At 34.4% G+C, this 20,346-nt stretch overlaps 2 protein-coding genes across 15 annotated transcripts in view; one reads left to right on the top strand and one right to left on the bottom strand.

Moving 5' to 3' along the window:
- MARCH7 (membrane associated ring-CH-type finger 7) overlaps positions 1-7,728 on the top strand; it is a 47,796-nt gene extending 40,068 nt beyond the window's left edge. For 2 of the 13 annotated variants that reach the window (XR_003514183.1, XR_003514192.1), the window contains exons 8-11: positions 2,296-2,409; positions 3,815-3,863; positions 4,402-4,587; positions 6,422-7,728. Coding sequence is in view for 6 of the 13 variants with exons in the window: in XM_027559894.1 (XP_027415695.1) it covers positions 2,296-2,622 (327 nt within the window). In the remaining 7 variants the exon portion in view is untranslated. Of the gene's footprint in view, positions 1-2,295; positions 6,069-6,421 lie in introns of those variants that run through there. The other 11 variants (XR_003514191.1, XM_027559927.1, XM_027559940.1 and 8 more) reach the window with 9 other exon arrangements.
- Positions 7,729-7,998: 270 nt separating this feature from the next.
- The window catches only part of LOC113903541 (CD302 antigen), a 124,446-nt gene continuing 112,098 nt past the window's right edge, over positions 7,999-20,346 (bottom strand). Inside the window, exons 3-6 of one of the 2 annotated variants that reach the window (XM_027559866.1) lie at positions 15,063-15,179; positions 14,000-14,173; positions 11,896-11,922; positions 7,999-10,683 (exon numbers count right to left, since the gene is read on the bottom strand). In XM_027559866.1, coding sequence (XP_027415667.1) covers positions 10,481-10,683; positions 11,896-11,922; positions 14,000-14,173; positions 15,063-15,179 — 521 coding nt within the window. In that variant the 3' untranslated portion in view covers positions 7,999-10,480. The remainder of the gene's footprint in view (positions 10,684-11,895; positions 11,923-13,999; positions 14,174-15,062; positions 15,180-20,346) is intronic. The other variant, XM_027559875.1, reaches the window with a different exon arrangement.

The following is a 20,346-nucleotide window of genomic DNA, read 5'->3' as shown; positions in this document are numbered from 1 at the left end:
GCATGCTAATCTTAGCTCTCCAGAGCTGTCTCAGTTGTGAATGCCTCAGTCGTGGACTGTAATTGAAATGCCTAGCCCTGGATCTACATCCTCTGTCTTTTAATGTTAGAAGTAGTTTTTTGTGTGCCTGTCTGCCCCCACCCCCCAATGTTCTTCTACTCTCCTAGTTCCCTCCACTCTCCTTATTGCTACCTGCAGCTTTATACAGAATACCTTAGGAAATCTATTATTCCAAATTCACATTGTTTATAAACCTCTTTCTTTTAGTATTGTGTCATTTTAGTCTATTTATATAATGAATAATCTCCAATCTTATTTAAAAATTTTTCAGATATTCTCATTTCTCAGATTTTTTTGATGTGTATTGATAACTATTCTCCTGAGAATTGACTTGGTCACTAATTTTTATTTTTTGAAGCTTTAAACTTTTAAAAAATTTTGATATGCTTAGGGAGAACGAAGAGCTCAGTATTTCCTCCCTTTCCCCCCTGCCAAAGGAAAATTCTGAGAGCAAAAAGATGTTCAAGGAGATTACAGGGTTGACTCAAGAGCCATACTATCCAAGTATGCTTAGCATATTCATTATAAAAAGAGAGATGATGGTGGGAGAATGCATAAATGCTTGAAAAACACTTTTTAAATAAAGGAGTAATGGACGCCCCCTTTTTTTTGATTGAGGCAAATTTCACATAAACATAAAAATCATAAGTGGAATCAAGCAACATAATCCTGTATGGATACCCTTTACTTTTAAAATGTAGGGATAATGAATACCCTTTGAAAAATCTGATTAAGACCACACTCAATAAAATTTACAGATTCACAAAATTTGTATATGATTTAAAGGATTTTCAGATCCTTTGAAGCGGATTACTTCAATCCAGGTAAAGAATCACTCAAAATGCAACTCTGGGCAATTGATGTAGCACAGATGCTACTCATACTAGTTTATTTTATTCTTTAATGAGCCAGCTGTCCAAAGAGAATACTAGTTTCACCAATTGTCTTAAATCTCCAAGGAATCTCTCTGGATAGCTGAGCATTGGTATTTTAAAGAACAAGGGAAAGAGTAAGTAAAGCTAGAATGATGGAAATAAATTTTTTTTTTAATCTTCTCAAAATGAGAGTAGATTTCAAAGGATGATTTTCTCCTGCTGTCCTTCCTTCTCTAGGAAGGTGCTCCATCATGTCTCTGAAAGGTGGTTCTTTGCATTTCATTTCAACCAGGAATGTTTTCATTTCTCCAAGGATTGAATGGCCCACAATCTTAAATAATTTATAAGTGAGAAAATGTTAGTACAAAACAATGACAGGTCTTGATTAAGCTTCCTGACTTTTAACTTCTTTGTTCTGTGTAAATCTTGGATTCTGGGGGCCTAAGAACTATAATTTTAAATAACTAGTTTAATACAGTTTATCTCCTCATCCAGTGGCTTCATTTTTTTCAAGGTGATAAATATTAAAATTAAAAAAAATTCTGGACATAAATTTCCTAATTAAGTAAAAAATTAAGAAGTGATGATGTAAAGACAGTTTTTAAATCAGTTTCAAATTTTTTGAATCCTCTGTGGAATATGAGAACAGGTAGTTGCTGAAGTTGATAACTAAGAACGTATAGCTCTTAACTTCAGATGAGTTAATTACCAAAAATAGTACAATTTAGTTTACTGTATAAAAATTACAGGATAGTTTAGATTTTTAATAACACTATATTCATGACTTGTATTGTTAGCTTCAGAACAATAATTTTGAACCAAAGGACAGTTTTTACCCACTAAAAATTTCTATGTGAATCATCCAAGGAACAGTTACTCTGTTACCTTTATTTTTATATTTACTGTTGCCTTGAAGTTAATTATATTATGTAATAAGTGTTTGACCCATATGAATAGGTTTTATTTGCATATGTTGATACATAGCTATACATGAAATGGTAATTTTTAGGTAAACATTTATAGCCATTTGTAGTAATAAAATCTGTTAGGTGCTTTATAGAACTAGATCATTCATTCTGCCCTCAAATGAGTTAAAAGTCCCACTTTTATATATAAATCATTACATAACAGAAGACTGAATTAAAGAGGATATTCATACACCTATTTGTATCACTTACAGCATTAGTACATTTATGATATTATGGAGGGTATTTCTTGATTTAATAGATGGTGCTGTATCTCTAAGAACTGGATATGAATACATTTCCTCTAGTTTATCAGTATATGAATGTCAGTCTCTTGTCTATTAATTTTTCGTTCTCCATATATCTTCTTTTTCTCATTTGCTTCCCTCTTGAAGGCTGAGTATGAGTTTATCAGCTCTGGTCTCTACCTAGTTGTGTTATTGCACTTGTGCGAACAAAGCTTTTCTGATATGATGGGAAATACGAATGAACCAAGCACACGTGTCCGAGTAAGTAACCTTGGAGCAGGGGGAAAGGGAGGATATGATGCAACAGTTGTTTGCAGTGGAAGGCAGATTGTTTTATATGTTCACACACTATTTCCTTTGGGAAGTTCCTATATTATAAGCTTTTTTAAAAGTAAAGGTATTGTAGTTTTAATAGAAAAAACTGTCTTTATCAAGGAGCATAATTTTTTCATAAAGCTGTTTTTAAAAAAGTAATTTTCTAGCTCTTGAAGTTAATTGGAATATATATCAGTGAAAAACAGGGACTTGGAAGTACTAAGGAAAATGCTCTTTCTAACAAGACTCAGGGTTATAACTTAGAAACCTGATACTGAACTCCAAAAACTGAAAGAGTATGGGAAATTAACTTCATTTTATTCGTTACTATCCTGTAAAAGATTACCACTCTAGTAGTTTTTAAGCATCTGTATTTCAGACTACTTACAATTTGGACTATTTGGTGTTTACTCTGTACACTGTTGCCTTAGTTTAACAGTAAGAAAGTTGTTTGTTAGGTATTTTTAATTAAATGGTACTGTTATGGAAATTTATACTCTACTGCCTTGCCATTCTATGTAGCAGGGACTAGAGTCTACATGTCATTACCATAGCATTCTGAACACCTGATTCTTGAAATGTCTTCATAAATATATCCTTCAAACAGTTTTTTTATACAAATGTTCTCTTCGGTGATAAAAATTTAGTAGAGTTTATGGTGAGGTATGACGTTTCTTTTATATTTTGAAAATTATCAAATAACAAATTCAGTGTATATGGATAGAACTTTTTTGTAATCATGTAAACATTCCTACTAGCCAATTGTTAATTTTTATCATTCAGAGAACAGAGAAGGAATTCTCAAAGGCTTTCAGAATTTGAGCAAAAATCTCTTGATTTCTAAAAAGGCGGCAACTTGTCTCTTCAGAATAAATGAACCATATAAATTAATATCTGTTGAATTCATGCCTTTGTAAAAGGTATATACATTTAAAGTACAGAATCATATGTCATATTTCTAGGCAGGAAAATAATCGATTTATATTTTTTAATTGACCACTAACAATCATTTGGTTCCAAATTGCAAAGGATTAATATTCTCCATAGTTTTTGGAAGTGTTATATTTATACAAGAACACAGTGGTATTCATTATAAGATTATTGTTATCTGCTCCCAGTTTCTATATGATTAATACATGATTTCTACATAACTGATAATGATATATAAGGTGTTTTTAAAAGTCATATCATTAAAAGCTTGTAATTTTTGATGTGGGGGATGAAAGACCCCCCTATTTAAAGGCTTAAAATTATATTTGACTTTTAAGTAGAAATGAATCTCTTATACTGATTCTCTCTAGATCCATTTGCTACATTTAAACTACTGTATTTCTTTCTGCATTGTTTCTAGTTTATTAACCTTGCAAGAACTCTTCAGGCACATATGGAAGATCTCGAAAGTAGGTGGAATTTCCCCTCCCCAGACTTGTTGAATTTACTTTTGCAAATTAAACCCATAGAACAAAACCCAAGTATATATACTCTACCAAATTAGAGCTTCATTTATAGGCTTAATAATACCAGAATAATTGAATTGGGAAAGATTGGTTGGGCAACTGACATTATTTTAATAGCATATTTTTAAATTGCATTAATTTTAATGTATAGAGGATATTATTTTAACCATCAGTATTTTGCTTTTATATAAAATAAAAATACATATTTAATCACCTTAATTTTAACACTTCTAATGTTAACACTTTTTTAAAAAAGACATGTTTACTAATCAAAACACATTTCTTAATTGGCTAGATTTTTTATTTTGCATATGAAATTTTGTTATTTAGCTTTGTTGGATCATAAAAGGTGTTCCCTGGGTTTATATATACAGTTCCAGGAAAATAGGAGTGAAAGAGTCCAAATTCTGAGTCCCTAACAGAAGCCATAGTTTTTTTTTTGTTGTTTTTTTTTTGTTTTGTTTTTTTGCTCCTTGTTCAGGTCCTCATGGACCTTTAATAGGCAGCCAGCTACGCCAGCAGCTCCAATCTCTTAAGATCACGTTCCAGCTTTAGGACTTCTGCCTGGGCTCCTTTGTGAAGGCACTTAATGCCCAAATCTTTACAGGCATCTGCACAGCTTGCCCTCTTCTCAAAGTCCTACAGTCTCCAGGGTGCTTCATACCAGGTGGGCACAGATATTGGTGGCTCTGGAACAGTTCTTGGGAATCCAAGATTACCCTACTTAGCTAATGTGCTTTTTTTATCCAAAGCAATCGGCACTCCCCATGATCAGATTCCAGTACACTCTTTGAAGTGTCATCCAGTTGATTATCTTCTATACTCACCTTTAAAATACTTGGACTATTATATGTAGTCTGTGTAATGTTTTACCTTTAGAGAAAATTTAGCATCCTTTGAAGTAAGGTTTCAGAAGGACCTAATCCTCCTTTTTTAATTCCTTGAATATTCTTAGGCATGGGTTTTTGTCATTGAGTTTGTACAATTTTAAGTTTTAAAAGAATTTAGAGCTGCAGTTAGGTAATACAGTTTCACAATTTTGGTTAGTACGTGTGGAAGTGGTATGTAAAGGAGTCAAAATGGTATAATAAAGTGGGACGTCATTGAGTGTAAATCTTTTTTTCCTTCATACCTTCTTAGTCCAGGTCCATCGTGTTGGCTAATACAAAGATCTCTTTTTTGTAAGTTATAATTTATATTTTGTCAAATGTGATGAGAGTAATCTGCTGCAGTGTACATTTACTCAGATTGCTGTTAATTTTTTTACTAATGTTCTTATTTAGAATTTAGTTTTTTAAGCACGTGAATGAGAGGGAAAAGATGGAGTTGAAATATGTATATCCAAACTCAGGGTGAAAGATGTTGTGGGTATTACTAGTTGACTCCTAAATACCAGAGTACTAATATATTCTGAAAACTGGTTTTGACTGAATTTTCTTCTGTAGAGTTAATCCAGTAGAAAACAGAAATTCTCTGAAAAACTATTTTATTTTTTAGTTTGACATTTCTCCATGATATATATAAAACTTAAGTGTAGGATTTTACTCCTCATGAGCTAATTAAGTATATGCTTGGTATCATTTATTTAAAATTTCTGCAAGGTAAATATATGGAGACTTAAGTTTCATCTGTACATGTTGCATGATTTTTTTCTTGTTGATTGCATTTGCTGGGTGCTCTTAAATTGTCCAGTATTAAATATAAGAAGAGTATGCATTTATCTTTTCTGCTCTTGATAATAGGGGAAATGCTGGTTAGATTTTTAGTGAGTTTCCATTTTCCTTCACATGCAGTTTACTATGTCCTAAGACATTCAAGAATGTTTTCTATTAAACTCTTGAGCTACTAATGACTCTAAAATAAATTGAGGTCAGAACTGTTGCAAGAGTGATGAGTCTTTGACAACATGGAGGCATAGAAATCCTCTCAACAAAAGGTTTTTACTAAATCCAATTATTTTAATTTAGGCTGTATCTATATAAAGCTTTTTTGACTAAATAGAACTTTTTCTTGGCATTGTATAGACGTAGCTCTGATGTAAATTGCAAGAATACCCATAACCTATTATTCTATTTCTATGTACATTTTTTTTTTCATTCTCATCGGATACATCAAACATGCAGCGGTAATAAGCCAGATTCTCCTCAGGTGTGTGAGAGCACTTGCCTCAAGTTTACTGTTTGTCTAGTGTATTTATCATTAGCTATTGTGGACACAAACTGATCTCAGGAACTTTTTAGATGTTCTTGAACCACATTTTAAAACATTTTCATTTTAATAAAAACTAACATAACAAAAAGTTGTAGGGGTGGGGGCATTGTGGCTAGGTATCACCTACAAACTACCCTAATGCAGTCATCATAATTTATCATTTTGACCAAACAGTATATAATAAATTGGGATTTTTGTTCTATAAATCATTGCTGTTCTGGCTTCATACTTACACTTCCATTCTCATCCCCCTTAAAGTCATTCTTGATCATCCTGTTTTCTTTCAACAGCTTCAGAAGATGATTCTGAAGAGGATGGAGACCATAACAGAACATTTGATATTGCCTAACTGCATATAAGACAAATGGATAATCTGTGAACAAGCGTTATTAAAACTGGCAATTACGTATGAGTGAATTTTGTGGGGAAATGTCTGTTGAATATATTATCTCTATAGAATGAATATATATATATAGTTCATATATACACTTTATGCATGTATATATATGTTCATTCTCAAGTGTTACTAAATTAAAATTCTGCTGGACCTTTAATATGGCCAGTGAATCTAATGTTTATAAACTGGTAATTAAAAGTATTTTTCTTTTAATGAGTGGGGAAAGTGTTACCCTTGTTTTAAATAAGCAATGTTGACAGCCCTTTTTTGTGTTCTGATTACTGTAGTTATATTTATGAAGAAAGGTTGGTGTTTTGGTCTGTTAGTGGTAAAAGTGGGACAAAATAGGCTTTCAAAATAAATTGCCAGATGGCACCTAATTATTTTTATTTTTAAAATGCCTTAAGTTGCAGTCTCAGTTTTATAATCATTTGCTTCCAGTGTTTAAAAAAAAAATAGGGAGAAAGTTAAGAGCATTATATTAGGTTTCCAAATTTAATTTGAATTCTAAATTCACTTAGCAGTAAAATCTAATTTTGTAAAAAAGTATATAAAAATAAAGTGTACAAATGATGGATAAATTTTTGTATTGATTCGGAAAATGCAGATTATATTTGATAGACCATAGTATGTAGTATGTAGATATTCCTCTTAGGAATATTGCAGCTGTAAATTATATCAGAATTGCTAGCCAAATGCTGTTTGTTTTAAAAAAAATTATTGCAATCTCGAGTTAATGAGATACTTTTAAGGCCCACATTCAGAGTTTAAAACACTGGTTTTCAATGGGTTTTTTAGTGTTGTCACTTCTTTATAGATAAATATGATATAAATAACCTGTTTGGATCCTGGTTGTTTTTAACTGTTCCTTGATAATTCTAAACCTTTATTTGATTATTTTTCACTACCTTTAGAGAAGAGATGAACATTACCTATTCACCATGACTAGATTTACACTGTGGTCCTGAGTTGTGTATACATCCATAACACTGTATATTTTCTTCATCAGCACCCTTAGGATACACTTTAAAATGCCTTCAGGTGGTTTCAGGTTAAATAAAGTCTATGTCAGACTACTTTTTCAGAATCTAAGTAGAAACTATGTAATTTCCAAATGTGAATCAACAGTTTGCTCACTTTCAGTCAGACTGTTGGTCTTAATGTAAAACTTTGGCTTGAAATAAAGTGCATACTGATTTACTTTATAGTTTGAAATGTTTCCTTTTAAACTGGTACTCAAAGAAGGCTTCAGATGTTATAGCCAAAAATCTTACAGTTTCAAATTCCATTTTATATGAAAATAACTGTTTCTAAACATTTGCTCAACTTCTGCCTGTTATCTTTGTATTATCTTCCTTAAAGCAGATATGCGAAATTTAAGGATGCCGGTATCAGTATCTTTACTACAGGTCTTTGCTTTGAATTCAAAACATTTATGCTTTTAATAGAACTCAGTGTAAAAATGTAATGTCTTCTTAACCTACAAAATTTTTTATTTAAAAATTTTAAGTAAATGGTAGAATACATTCCATTGATATGCATACAGTTTATTTATAGTTCTGCTAAATTAACTGCTAAATGACAGATACACAGTGACTTGCTGCTGATAAGTTGCTACAGTCGTGTCCTACTCTGTGCGACCCCAGTGACTTGAGCTTTATAGTATTCATATAGTTTGTTAGTACTACTTAGTACTTCAATATTATATAAGCTTCTAATTACCTGTAAATGTGAATTAGAGGAAATAAGAAAAATCTTTCATTGGTTATCATTTTTTAGATTCTGAACAAAATAGAGACCATACAATACTCAAATTCCTAAGAATTTAAGAATACAAATTTCTAATAAAATGTTAAAAGTAAATGGTAACTAAAAGAAATGATGGTGACAACAGCTACCAAAGCTAAGAATTACATTGTCATTATTAGATAGAATCAAGACGTTTGAAGAAAAGCAGTTTATACATTCTGAGTGTAAACAGGCATGCTTATGTTATTACTAATATTAAAAATAAATAGACTTGAATTATCCAGTTATCTGTTGAACAATGAATAGACACAAAGGCCTGTTACAGATGTTCAAATATATAAAGAGAATTAAGATTTAGCACTGCATTACTAGGGCCTTTTAAGGACTTGTTTGAATTCAAACATGAAAAATCAAGTCACTTAGAACAACCATTTTGGTAGAGCTGTCATTGGGTATAAGTTACTGAAATGAACTGAAGAAATTATTAGTTATTTAGAAATGGAATGGGAGACTGGAACATCATTTTCCAGTGAAACCTTCTATCATAATGGAAATATTGCCTAGTATGGTAGCTACTAACTGCATGTGATCTGAGCGTTTGAAATATGGCTAGTGTTAATTGAGGAAGTGAACTTTAAATTGCCACATGTAGCCAGTGGCTACTAAAATATATATTGTAAAGATTTGTGATAGAAAGTTTTAAGAACAGAAAGTTGGTCTTAATTCTTAAAGGATTGGTAGAGTTTTAGTTAGAAAAGAAGGAAGGAATTCCTGTCTAATGTTCACGATTAATAGCCCTGTTAATACTCTTAATAAAATAGACATTTCAGTCAATAACACAAAATCTCAATCTTACAAAACATAATTGTGTAGTAACACCTAGTTCTTTAGTACGACAGTCACATGCATTATCATCACTTGGTAGTTATTCACGTCTTGTTAAAAAAAAAAAAACGCCATTAATTGTGATGAGGAATGATTCTGCTTCATGGTGGCCAGTGGATTCGGTGTCACAAGCTATGACTTTGTTGCCACTGGTTAAGCTTGAGGAGTATCTCTACATATGAAAAGTATTCCCATAAAATGACTGATGGGATATGCATTAGGGAGAGATTTACTTTCCTTGCACTTTCAAGTTTCTTCATATAGTAAATACAATTTTGTTAAGTACATGCCTTATCTTTTCTAATAATGTTGTTATAAAAGTTGCTAAAGAAAGCATTCTTGCTTCAGCTTTACTGCATTTTCATTTTTTACCACCAAATGATTCTGTCTTAAAATGTACAATAAACGTACCAGAAACTTGAACATCATCACTACAGTAGTATGTAGTTCTTCTCTGTAGTTATTGCTTACACAGTTTTCATGTCATTGAAATACTTCACTGAGGCTTGGGGAGCATGAGATACATAAGAACAGATATGGCAGGATACGGCAGCAGTAGAAAAATCCTTAAAGGGCTCTATACATTACCCATATGTCAGCCTCCTCCACACCTTCCTGGTATGGTATGGCTGTAATTTTTTTTGCTTCACAAAATCTTACTGAGATCCTGACAATTTATGATCAGTGCTAAATAGTGTTAATGCTGTGGTCCAAAACAGTATTCTAAGAAGTATTAAAATTATAGAATTATATGGCATATGGGGTGTTAAAACCTGTAAAGTTTTCTGCATCTAATACATTTAAATCCTAAAGGGAGATAGATGTATTAGAGGAATTATCAGAGTAACCAGCATAAGTGATAATCTAAATGAGAATCTTTTAAGGTTAGGTGTATTCTCTATATCTTATTGGTAAAGAAGCAAGACAAAAGAAATTGCTAAAGATACAGTGATTGCTAAAACTAGTGGTAAGTAGAATTTTTTTTCAACTAAGGTTCAACTCAGTGGGAGGAAGATAGAGGAGGTAAGACAAGTAGACTGGATTTTTATTTTTACCTGCTTTCCTTAATTCAAGTGAAAGATGCACTTGGGAGGTGGTTAAAACCATTAAATTATATCCAAGGTTGTTACTCCTTTTGTTTTTATAATGATCCTAAAGATAAATTTTGTCATGATCAGTGATTTTACATAAGAGTAATGAATGTTACTGGAATAAGGTAGTATACCATAAAAACTAATTTTCATTATCAGGTTTTATATTGAAATCTTACAGAGGAATCACTGAAAGGTATTTGTCTTAGTCTGATATTTCCAAAATCTTAGTTAAATTGAATATCATATTCGTTTTCCTCTGCAACTACTAAAACACAGTCATCATTATAAGGTGATTGGTGTGCAGCTGAAAAAACTGTGGTGAAACCAGAATCCAAACTTCTTTTGTACAAGAACCAAACAACTGCTCCCAGAACTGTCAGAATTACTGTGCTAGCAATCACCAAAGCTGATATTAAAATGCGGTTATCTGAAAAAGACAAAATATGGGAAATCAGGATATACAAGTGCTAGTATTGCTTTTGGGGGAGCATAAATATAGATTCATCACTTAAATATTTACCTATTTTTGAGAATTGGTTAGGAAAACAATGTATATTACTATCAAGATTTATATTTCTTAGCTTAAATAACTGCCATACTTCAAAATTTGAAGTAGACTTTCCAGGTCTCCACTCTACTTTTAAGACTGAAATAGAAATTATCCACACTAAGTTTCACTGTGTGTTTCAAATGGTGTATATCCTTTTATGTTCTCCAAACTATATATGTACATAGTTTAAAATTCGTATTTCTACAAGGTATGTAATAAAAATACCATACTACTCCTCCCCATTACTATTACCCTTAATTACCATTCCTCAAAGCAACTACTTCTGTTACTTGCCTTCATGTTTCTAAATAACATGCTTACACTCCTCTTTAAAACTCTTAAAAACTTGTGGTAAAATATGCAAAACAAAGTTTACCGTCTTAACCATTTTTAAGTGAGCAGTTCGGTAGCATTAAGCACATTCACATTGTTGTGCTGTGTCACCACCGTACATCCATAGAACTTCATCTTGCAAACCTAAGCATTAACTCCCCTTCCCCACTCTCCCTAGCCCCTGGCAACTGCCATTCTACCTTCTGTCTCTGAAGTTGACTTCCGGGTATTTAATATAATTAGAGTTATACAGTGTCCTTTTGTGACTGGCCTTATTTCACTTAGCTTAGTGTCCTCCAGGTTCATACATGTTGTAGAGTTGCCTTTTTAAGGCTGCATAGTATTCTATACCATGTTTTGCTTACCCAAATCTGTCAATGAACACTTGATCTGGTTCTACCTTCCTGGCTGCTGAGAATAATTCTGTTATAAACATGGTTTTTAAAATATCTGTTCAAGTCCATGCTTTCACATCTTTTGCAGACATAATGGATTGCTGGATCAGATGATAATTTAATGGGAAGCATCGATGAGGAGATGTTGTTTGTTGTTTTAAAAAATATACATAACTTGCAGATATATTTAAAAAGTCTTATTATTAAGCTAAGAGACCTTTCTACCTTCTTATAAAAGTTCTACTTTACATTGTTATATAGTTAATATTTAAAAAGGTCTTTAATACTACAGTACTTTAATATGCTAGAATCGTAACGTAGTCTTACATATGAGGAAAATTTAACAAAAGACCATACGTACCTGATAAATATTTCTTTTCATATGGGACTGGAATACAAAAGGAAATCATCATTAATTTAAATATGCCTTATTCTAAGATTGATTTTAAGTACTCTCAATGTAAAACAAACCTTTTACTAGCTTAGAATTAATATTCTTTATATTGTTTAGTCATGTCTATTATCTGTTTTGAACTTAGTTTTTTTTTTTTTTTTTTAATGCAGAGGACTAAAAATGCATTAGCTCAAAAAGTGGAAAAAGAATAAGGAAACTCAAGAAAAACACAATGTGATGAAGTGAGGGAAACAAAATGACTTGGGTTGGAAAGTGTGGAAACATAATAAAAGTAAAGAATACAGCTGTGACCTTACCTCATACAGATTTGCTCACTATTTATGATGTTTTGAAGTTATAGTTTATTTAAAGCTTTGGCTTATATAAGGAAATGCTGGGCTGGATGAAGCACAAGCTGGAATCAAGATTGCTGGGAAAAGTATCAATAACCTCAGATATGCAGATGACACCACCCATGTGGCTGAAAGTGAAGAAGAACTAAAGAGCCACTTGATGAAAGTGAAAGGAGTGAAAAATTTGGCTTAAAGCTCAACATTCAGAAAACTAAGATCATGGCATCTGGTCCCATCACTTCATGGCAAATAGATGGGGAAACAGTGGCTGACTTTATTTTGGGGGGCTCCAAAATCACTGCAGATGGTGATTGCAGCCATGAAATTAAAAGATGCTTGCTCCTTGGAAGGAAAGTTATGACCAACCTAGACAGCATATTAAAAAGCAGAGACATTAATTTGTCAACAAAGGTCCGTCTAGTCAAGGCTATGGTTTTCCCAGTGGTTACGTATGGGTGCGAGAGTTGGACTATAAAGAAAGCTCAGCATAGAATTGATGGTTTTGAACTGTGGTGTTGGAGAAGACTCTTGAGAGTCCTTTGGACTGCAAGGAGATCCAACGAATCCATCCTAAAGGAGATCAGTCCTGGGTGTTCATTGGAAGGACTGATGGTGAAGCTGAAACTCCAATACTTTGGCCACCTGATGTGAAGAGCTGACTCATTTGAAAAGACCCTGATGCTGGGAAAGATTGAGGGTGGGAGGAGAAGGGGACAACAGAGGATGAGATGGTTGGATGGCATCACCAACTCAACGGACATGGGTTTGGGTGGACTCCGGGAGTTGGTGATGGACAGGAAGGCCTGGCATGCTGTAGTCCATGGGGTCGCAAAGAGTTGGACACAACTGAGCAACTGAACTGAACTGAGCTGAGGCACAGTATATGAAAAGAACCAACATTTAAAAAATCCCAACTGAAAGTTGAATGCTATGACCATAAAAGTGTGAGTGATTTAGTCAAAAACCCTGCTGAAGCAAGTTAAAATTGTATGTGATTCCAGATTTAAAGAAAAGAAAGAATCAGAGGCAGATGTATAGTTTTGGTTTGCAGTTCGAGTAGAAGGGGGGAATATTAAGGATGCAATGTGGGGAAATGGCTGTTTCTATCTTGCTTCAAGCATCCTAAAATCATATTTTGAAATTTAAATGCCTTTAGTGAGAAAACAGTTATTTCTATTTAGAAACGTAAAAGAACAAATCATCTAATGTTTAACAATAATATGAAAATATTGTGGGACAGGATAATTCTGTTCATTAGAAAGCATTGTGATGCATAAGAAGAAAACTTACATTTTAGTCCAGAATTATAAACTATGATATAATTTTTCTTTGCCTAATCAAGGATGTCCTTGTACTGAATCAAATTCTTTGTAAACTAAATAGAATTTTGGAATTAACTTATTCTTCACCACTTCCACTTTTTAATCAAATCACATCAGAGAAGCTATGATTATTCCTTTGAACAGCATAAGAAAATTTTGACTTCTTACTAGCTCTAAGAATAAGCAGAATAAAAGTATGCCTGATTCACATGATCTGGTCCTACCTCTAATGTAATAGGATTACATATTTGCCTTCCTAGAGTTTTGGGCGCAAACCAACCTAATCATCTTCTGAAATCTTACTTGCTCTATTGAGGCACACAACTCAAAGTTATTTAAAAACCAGCCCTGCTTTCCCCACCCTTAGAATGGAAAAAGACCTTCAGTTATACTTACTAGCTGCTTTACAAAGGGTTCCTTCCACAGAAGAAACTTCACAGTTTCCTTTTTTCCAATCACCTGTCTTGGTGTGCAAAAAGGCACAGGTGTCAACTAGCTCCTCGTCATCTTCTTGGTCTGACCACTTATTAAATGTCATATTTGAGTTATCAAACCACTTGAAACTGGCATCTGTCAGTTAAGGAATATTTTAACATTATGACCGTATAAAATGTGTTAAAAGAGTAAATCTATTTTTATTTTTTGATTATGGCTTGTGGGATCTCCATTCCCTGACCAGGGGATTGAACCCAGGCCCTCAGCATTGAAAGCGTGGAGTCCTAACCACTGGACCACCAGGGATTTCTTGGGTCTAGATTTAAAGGTGGGAAGTTACTAAGGTATGTTTGATCTAAACTTCTGATTGTAGGACTTAAACTGGAAGAACATATCCTATACACAGGCAAGAGATACTAGTTCAAGAAGGTTCGGAAGAAGATCCCATTTTTTATTAAACATATAATTTTCATGGAGAAATAATCAATAGGTAAAATATTACCTCAAAAATTCTACGGACAGAAGTCTGGTAGGCTAGTCCATGGGGTTGCAAAAGGTTGGACATGACTTAGCGACCAAACGACAATAACAAAAGTATATGTAGTATAGTAACGTATAATCTGTATATGCTTCATGTGATTTTCATTTGCATAACCTTAGTAATTGCATTTGATTTTGAAACGTTACAGATGTACTTTTTATTTTCAATAGTGACAATAGGTACATTTCTACAATACTACCTTGATAGTTTTCTATCCCATTGTTGATACTACTACCAATATTACTCTACCATATTACAGAAATATTGAGTCTAGAATCATATTTTAATCCAGATGAAAGAATCAACTTTAGCTCTCATATGGGACACACATTGAGCTGTTCAGTGAAAAGCTGTGGTACATGAGCGCATACTGAAAAAACGGTACCTGGAAGCTGCAGGAAACACCAACTTGAACTAGAGAAATGAAGCATCTAAAAGTTACTACTAACATTAAGAAAGAACATAACTGTAAATACCACTTACCATCTGTGTCAAAAAACATGCCTAATAAGATATCAGCTGGGTCTTTCCATTGCTTTTTCAAAGTATCCAGTATAAAAGCATTTTCTTCTTCATTATGTATGCTTATCATGTCTGCTCCTGAAATTATTTTAGGGAGAGGAAGTCAGCATGTTCTCCAAATCAATGAAAATCACATGAAGCATATACAGATTTTACGTTACTATACTGCATATACTTTTGTTATTGTCGTTTGGTCGCTAAATCATGTCCAACCTTTTGCAACCCCATGGACTAGCCTACCAGACTTCTCTGTCCGTAGAATTTTTGAGGCAAGAATACTGGAGTGAGTTGCCATTTCCTTTTCCAGGGGATATTCTCAAACCAAGGATTGAACCCACATCTGTCTCCTGCATTGCAGGTGGATTCTTTACCACTGAGCCATCTAACATGTCCTGCATATACTTTTACACCCTTTTTTAAAAAAAAAAAATTAGCTTGGAAATGTCATGCATTCCTGAAAAGAACAGACTCATGAGAAAAGTAAAATGATAATATGATAAACTGAATCATACCTTTTATTTCATTCACCTAGGGTTAGTAATCTCATAAACAACATGGAAACGGAAAATCATAGAAAGGCTTAAGCAGGAAAACATACTTCCTGCAACTCCCAACTTGTTACTATCCCTTTCTCTAGTTTTCATGGCCCCTCCTGCCCTCAATTCACATTTATAGGGAGCAGCAGCTCTGATGATGAGGAGAGCTGAAAAGTCCCAGGGCAACTTGCCAGAACAGTCCCAAGACCTAACGAAGTTCAAGTAACAAGCAGTTACTGACCTGCCTCACTTAACTGACCACTATGTGCCTGCTGCCTGAAGCCTACCCCTTCCTGTATTTTCCTCTGTGGTCATCCTTAGAAAACTCCTGCTTAGGGAAAGTGATAAAGGAGGTCCTTATTTCTTGTTCTCAGTGGATAGCTAATTTTTCCTGGGAGACACTCACCTGGTTCAAGAGCAGCAGTCACACACACACACACACACACACACCTCATGTCTCACAAATATTTTTTTATCCTTTTAATCTACATTCTACATACACTATAAAATATGAGCACTTCACTTTTTCCCAGATATATTTAAACTTACTTCTTAACCCAAGAAAGATGCTCTTGCAAATTAAAAACTCTTTTCACTGTTTTAATTGGATACTACTTAGGAGAAAACACTAATGGAGTTAGTTTCTCTCATGATATTGTATGACTTTTTGTAAGTGAAAATAATGACATCAAAGCTTATAGCAACCAGAATCTGGTGGGGAAGGTACATCTAACTCCTGGGGAATATACATCCTTTCAGCTATACTCAGCTAAGTGAGCAATTAGCATCAAAATGTTCCTAAGAAACATGACTTTCCAGTCTCAGTAATTTTACAAGTTTAAATTTTCTTGATTTTCCAAGGAGAAGTCATTGATCCTATACATTTTTTAAGTTATCATGGAACTTTTGGGTACTACAACTAATTCAAATACTACATAGAGAGATAAGGAAGTCTTTTCTACTATTAAATTATTCCCAAATTATCCTGACTTGAAAAAAGACTCCTGAGAACTTCAGAATGTTGTCTTGGATCAGTGGCTCTCCAACTGTGAAAGTGAAAGTAACTCAGTGGCATCCAACTCTTTGGGACCCCATGGACTCAGGTCAGAATACTGGAGTGCGTAGCCTTTCCCTTCTCCAAGGGATCTTCCCAACCCAGGGATCAAACCGGGGTCTCCCACATTGCAGGCAGGTTCTTTACCAACTAAACTATCAGAGAAGCACAAATATAGTGTGCACTAGAATCACCTACGCGGCTTCCCTGGTAAAGAATCTGTGTGCAAGGCAAGAGACGTGGGTTTGATCCTTGGGTCAGGAAGATCCCCTGGAGAAGGGAATGGCAACCCACTCCAGTATTCTTACTTGGAGAATTCCATGCACAGAGGAGCAGGGCGGGCTGCAATCCATGGAAAGGCAAAGAGTCGAACATGACTGAGCAACTAACACTCATTTTCAGAATCACCTACAGAGGGCTTGTTAAAAGTGATAGGTCCTACACCAGAGTTTCTGATCCAGTTGGAGTAACATGGAGCCTGAGAATTTACATTCCAAACCAGTTCCCAGGTGACACTGATGCTGCCACTGAGAATTATAGGAAACTTACTAGGCTATTTATGATGACTCTAAAAATCCGTAATTTTTTTGGTAATTAACAGATAACGAGATAAGACAGTGCTTTTAGCTCATGACGTGGTAAGAAAAATTTGTATCAGATGATTACTTTTACATCTTTTAAAAGAAGCTTAAAAAATAAATGTAACTATAAGAAAAAATTATAGGACTTAAAATCTCTCCCCAAACATACCATATTATGTCAAAGAAGAAAATCACAAACTAGGCAGACTAGCTCTATTATGAATAAAAAAGGGGAAAAACATTGTCTCAGACTGTTTAAAAGGCAATAGACACAAATATAGAGAACAAAGCTAGTGGTTGACAGAAGGGAGAGGGAAAGGGTCATGGGCAATATAGTGGTAGGGATTAAGAGGTACTATTATGTATAAAATAAGCTACAAGGACATATTGTACAACATTGGATATAACTAATATAGTAACTAAAATGGAATAAAAACTTGCTTAATATTGTACATTGACTGTAATTAAAAAAATTCACCCTCACAAAGGGAAATATACCACAATAAATGTGAATATGCAATTTCACTAGTAAAGGAGTGAAAATTAAGCAGTTTCAGAAGTGTAGATTAAACAGTGCTGACTTAGAATGGAGAAAAATAGAAACTCATAGGTGGATAGTTGGAGAAAAATTAGTTAAAAACCTTTTTGGATACAATTTTGCAAGATGTATGGAAAGCCCTACATAAAAGTACACATCTTTGACCCAGCAATCCTGAACAATTTATGCTAAGACAATCACTGGTTTTGCTCAAATAGGCACAGTCATTAATATTCATCACATTTACGACATTAGAAGATTGGAAATAATTTAATAACCAATGTTAGAGAATTAAATCAATTATGGCATATCTGAAGAATTGATACTTTGGAACTGTGGTGTTGGAGAAGACTTGAGAGACCGCTGGACAGCAAGATCAAACTAGTCAATTTTAAAGGAAATAAATCCTGAATGTTCATTAGAAGGACTGATGCTGAAGCTGAAGCTCCAATCACTTAGGCCACCTGATGTGAAGAGCTGACTCACTGGAAAAGACCCTGATGCTGGGAAAGACTGAAGGCAGGAGAAGGGAACGCCAGAGGATGAGATGGTTGGATGGGATCACTGACTCAATGGATATGAGTTTTAGCAAGCTCCAGGAGATAGTGAAGGACAGGGAAGTCTGGCGTGCTGCAGTCCGTGGGGTCACAAAGAGACACGACTGAGCAACTGAACAACAAAGGCATGTCCATATAGAGAAGTATCGTGCAGTTATTAGGAAGTATACATTCTATATTTACTGCTATGGAAAGATGTTTTTAAGGGAAATACAGATTATGGAACAGTTTGCTTAATATAATCCCTCTATATGTATACATATATACATACACACATATGAAATGTATATTATAGTAGTCAAGTATGATGTGAGAACAGGACCATAAAGAAGGCTGAGCGGACAGCAAGGAGATCAAATCAGTCTATCCTAAAAGAAATAAACCCTGAATATTCATTAGAAGGACTGATGCTGAAGCTGAAGCTCCAATATTTTAGCCACCTGATACAAAGAGTTGACTCATTGGAAAAGACCCTGATGCTGGCAAAGACTGAAGGCAGGAGGAGAAGGAGGCGACAGAGAATGGATGGTTGGGTGGCATCACCAACTCAATGGACATGAGTTTGAGCATGCTCCGGGAGATGGTGAAAGACAGGGAAGCCTGGCCTGCTGCAGTCTGTGGGGTCGCAACATGGGCTTCCCAGGTGGTGCTAGTGGTAAAGGATTTGCCTGCCGATGCAAGAGATATAAGAGATGCAGGTTTGATTCCTGGGTCAGGAAAATGACCTGGAGTAGAAAATGGCAACCCACTCCAGCCTAGAGAATCCCATGGACAGAGAAGCCTGGCAGGCTACAGTCCATAGGGTCACAAAGAGTTGGACATGACTGAAGTGAGTTAGCACATAGACATATGTATGTATCAAACATTTGCTAAAATATATCTGCCTAGGGGTTTGGAAGTCTAGAAGGATACTTAGCAAAATGTTACAGTCATTACATGTCCTTGTGTGTGTTCAGTCAGGATGGTACAATTTAGGGTAATTTTCTTTTATTTTTAAAATATTTGCATATGTTTTTCTATATAGTGACTGTGCATTTGTGTAATTAAGAAAGAACTTTTAAAAGAAAAGAAAAAAATAAGACTGACCTTTAAAATACTCAATGCTTTAGTCCAAAACTAGTACTGGAGTGGGGTGCCACTGAGATGTAATTTGGGTCTTTCATTCTTTTAATGGCTACTAACATAGCTTATGGTGACCCACTCCAGTACTCTTGCCTGGAAAATCCCATGGACGGAGGAGCCTGGTGGGCTGCAGTCCATGGGGTCACTAAGAGTTGGACACGACTGAGCGACTTCACTTTCACTTTTCACTTTCATGCATTGGAGAAGGAAATGGCAACCCACTCCAGTGTTCTTGCCTGGAGAATCCCAGGGATGGAGGTGCCTGGTGGGCTGCCATCTATGGGGTCGCACAGAGTCAGACACGGCTGAAGTGACTTAGCAGTAGCAGTAGCAGCAACATAGCTTATACACAAATCACAAAAAGGAAAGACTGAAAATACTTATTGGTTCTATTACAAAGAAAATAGCTAAATCAAAGGTAAATGTAAAAAAGAGTAAATGTTGCAAAATAAGAAAAATTTTAGGCTCTCACAGTTATTTTCCTATATAAATGATAACAGTACCCCAAATAAGTATAATAAAAAGTAACATCAAGTAAATTAGCATAGAGCACTGGGACTATTTCTAAATATAGCTCTTAGCAGTCCAAAAAATAACAAGTCAATTATTTTCTATACCCATAAATATAGGTTTAAGATAGGACTTGGTATAGTCCTACAATATGTGAAGACTTGATAAATCCAAATGTAAATATTCTTGTATTCTTTTCCTTCTTCATATATAGCAAACACTGAATCCATGTTTACCTACTGTTACAAACCACCTACTGTTCTAAACACTACCCTAGGCAAAAAAATTAATGGTAATATTTTTGCTAATTTTCTGATTTATCAATAAAATGGGTATTTCCATAGTGG

This window comes from Bos indicus x Bos taurus, chromosome 2 (genome assembly GCF_003369695.1).
Source record: "Bos indicus x Bos taurus breed Angus x Brahman F1 hybrid chromosome 2, Bos_hybrid_MaternalHap_v2.0, whole genome shotgun sequence".
Taxonomy (NCBI): Eukaryota; Metazoa; Chordata; class Mammalia; order Artiodactyla; family Bovidae; genus Bos; species Bos indicus x Bos taurus.
This window is presented reverse-complemented; position numbering and strand designations above follow the sequence as displayed.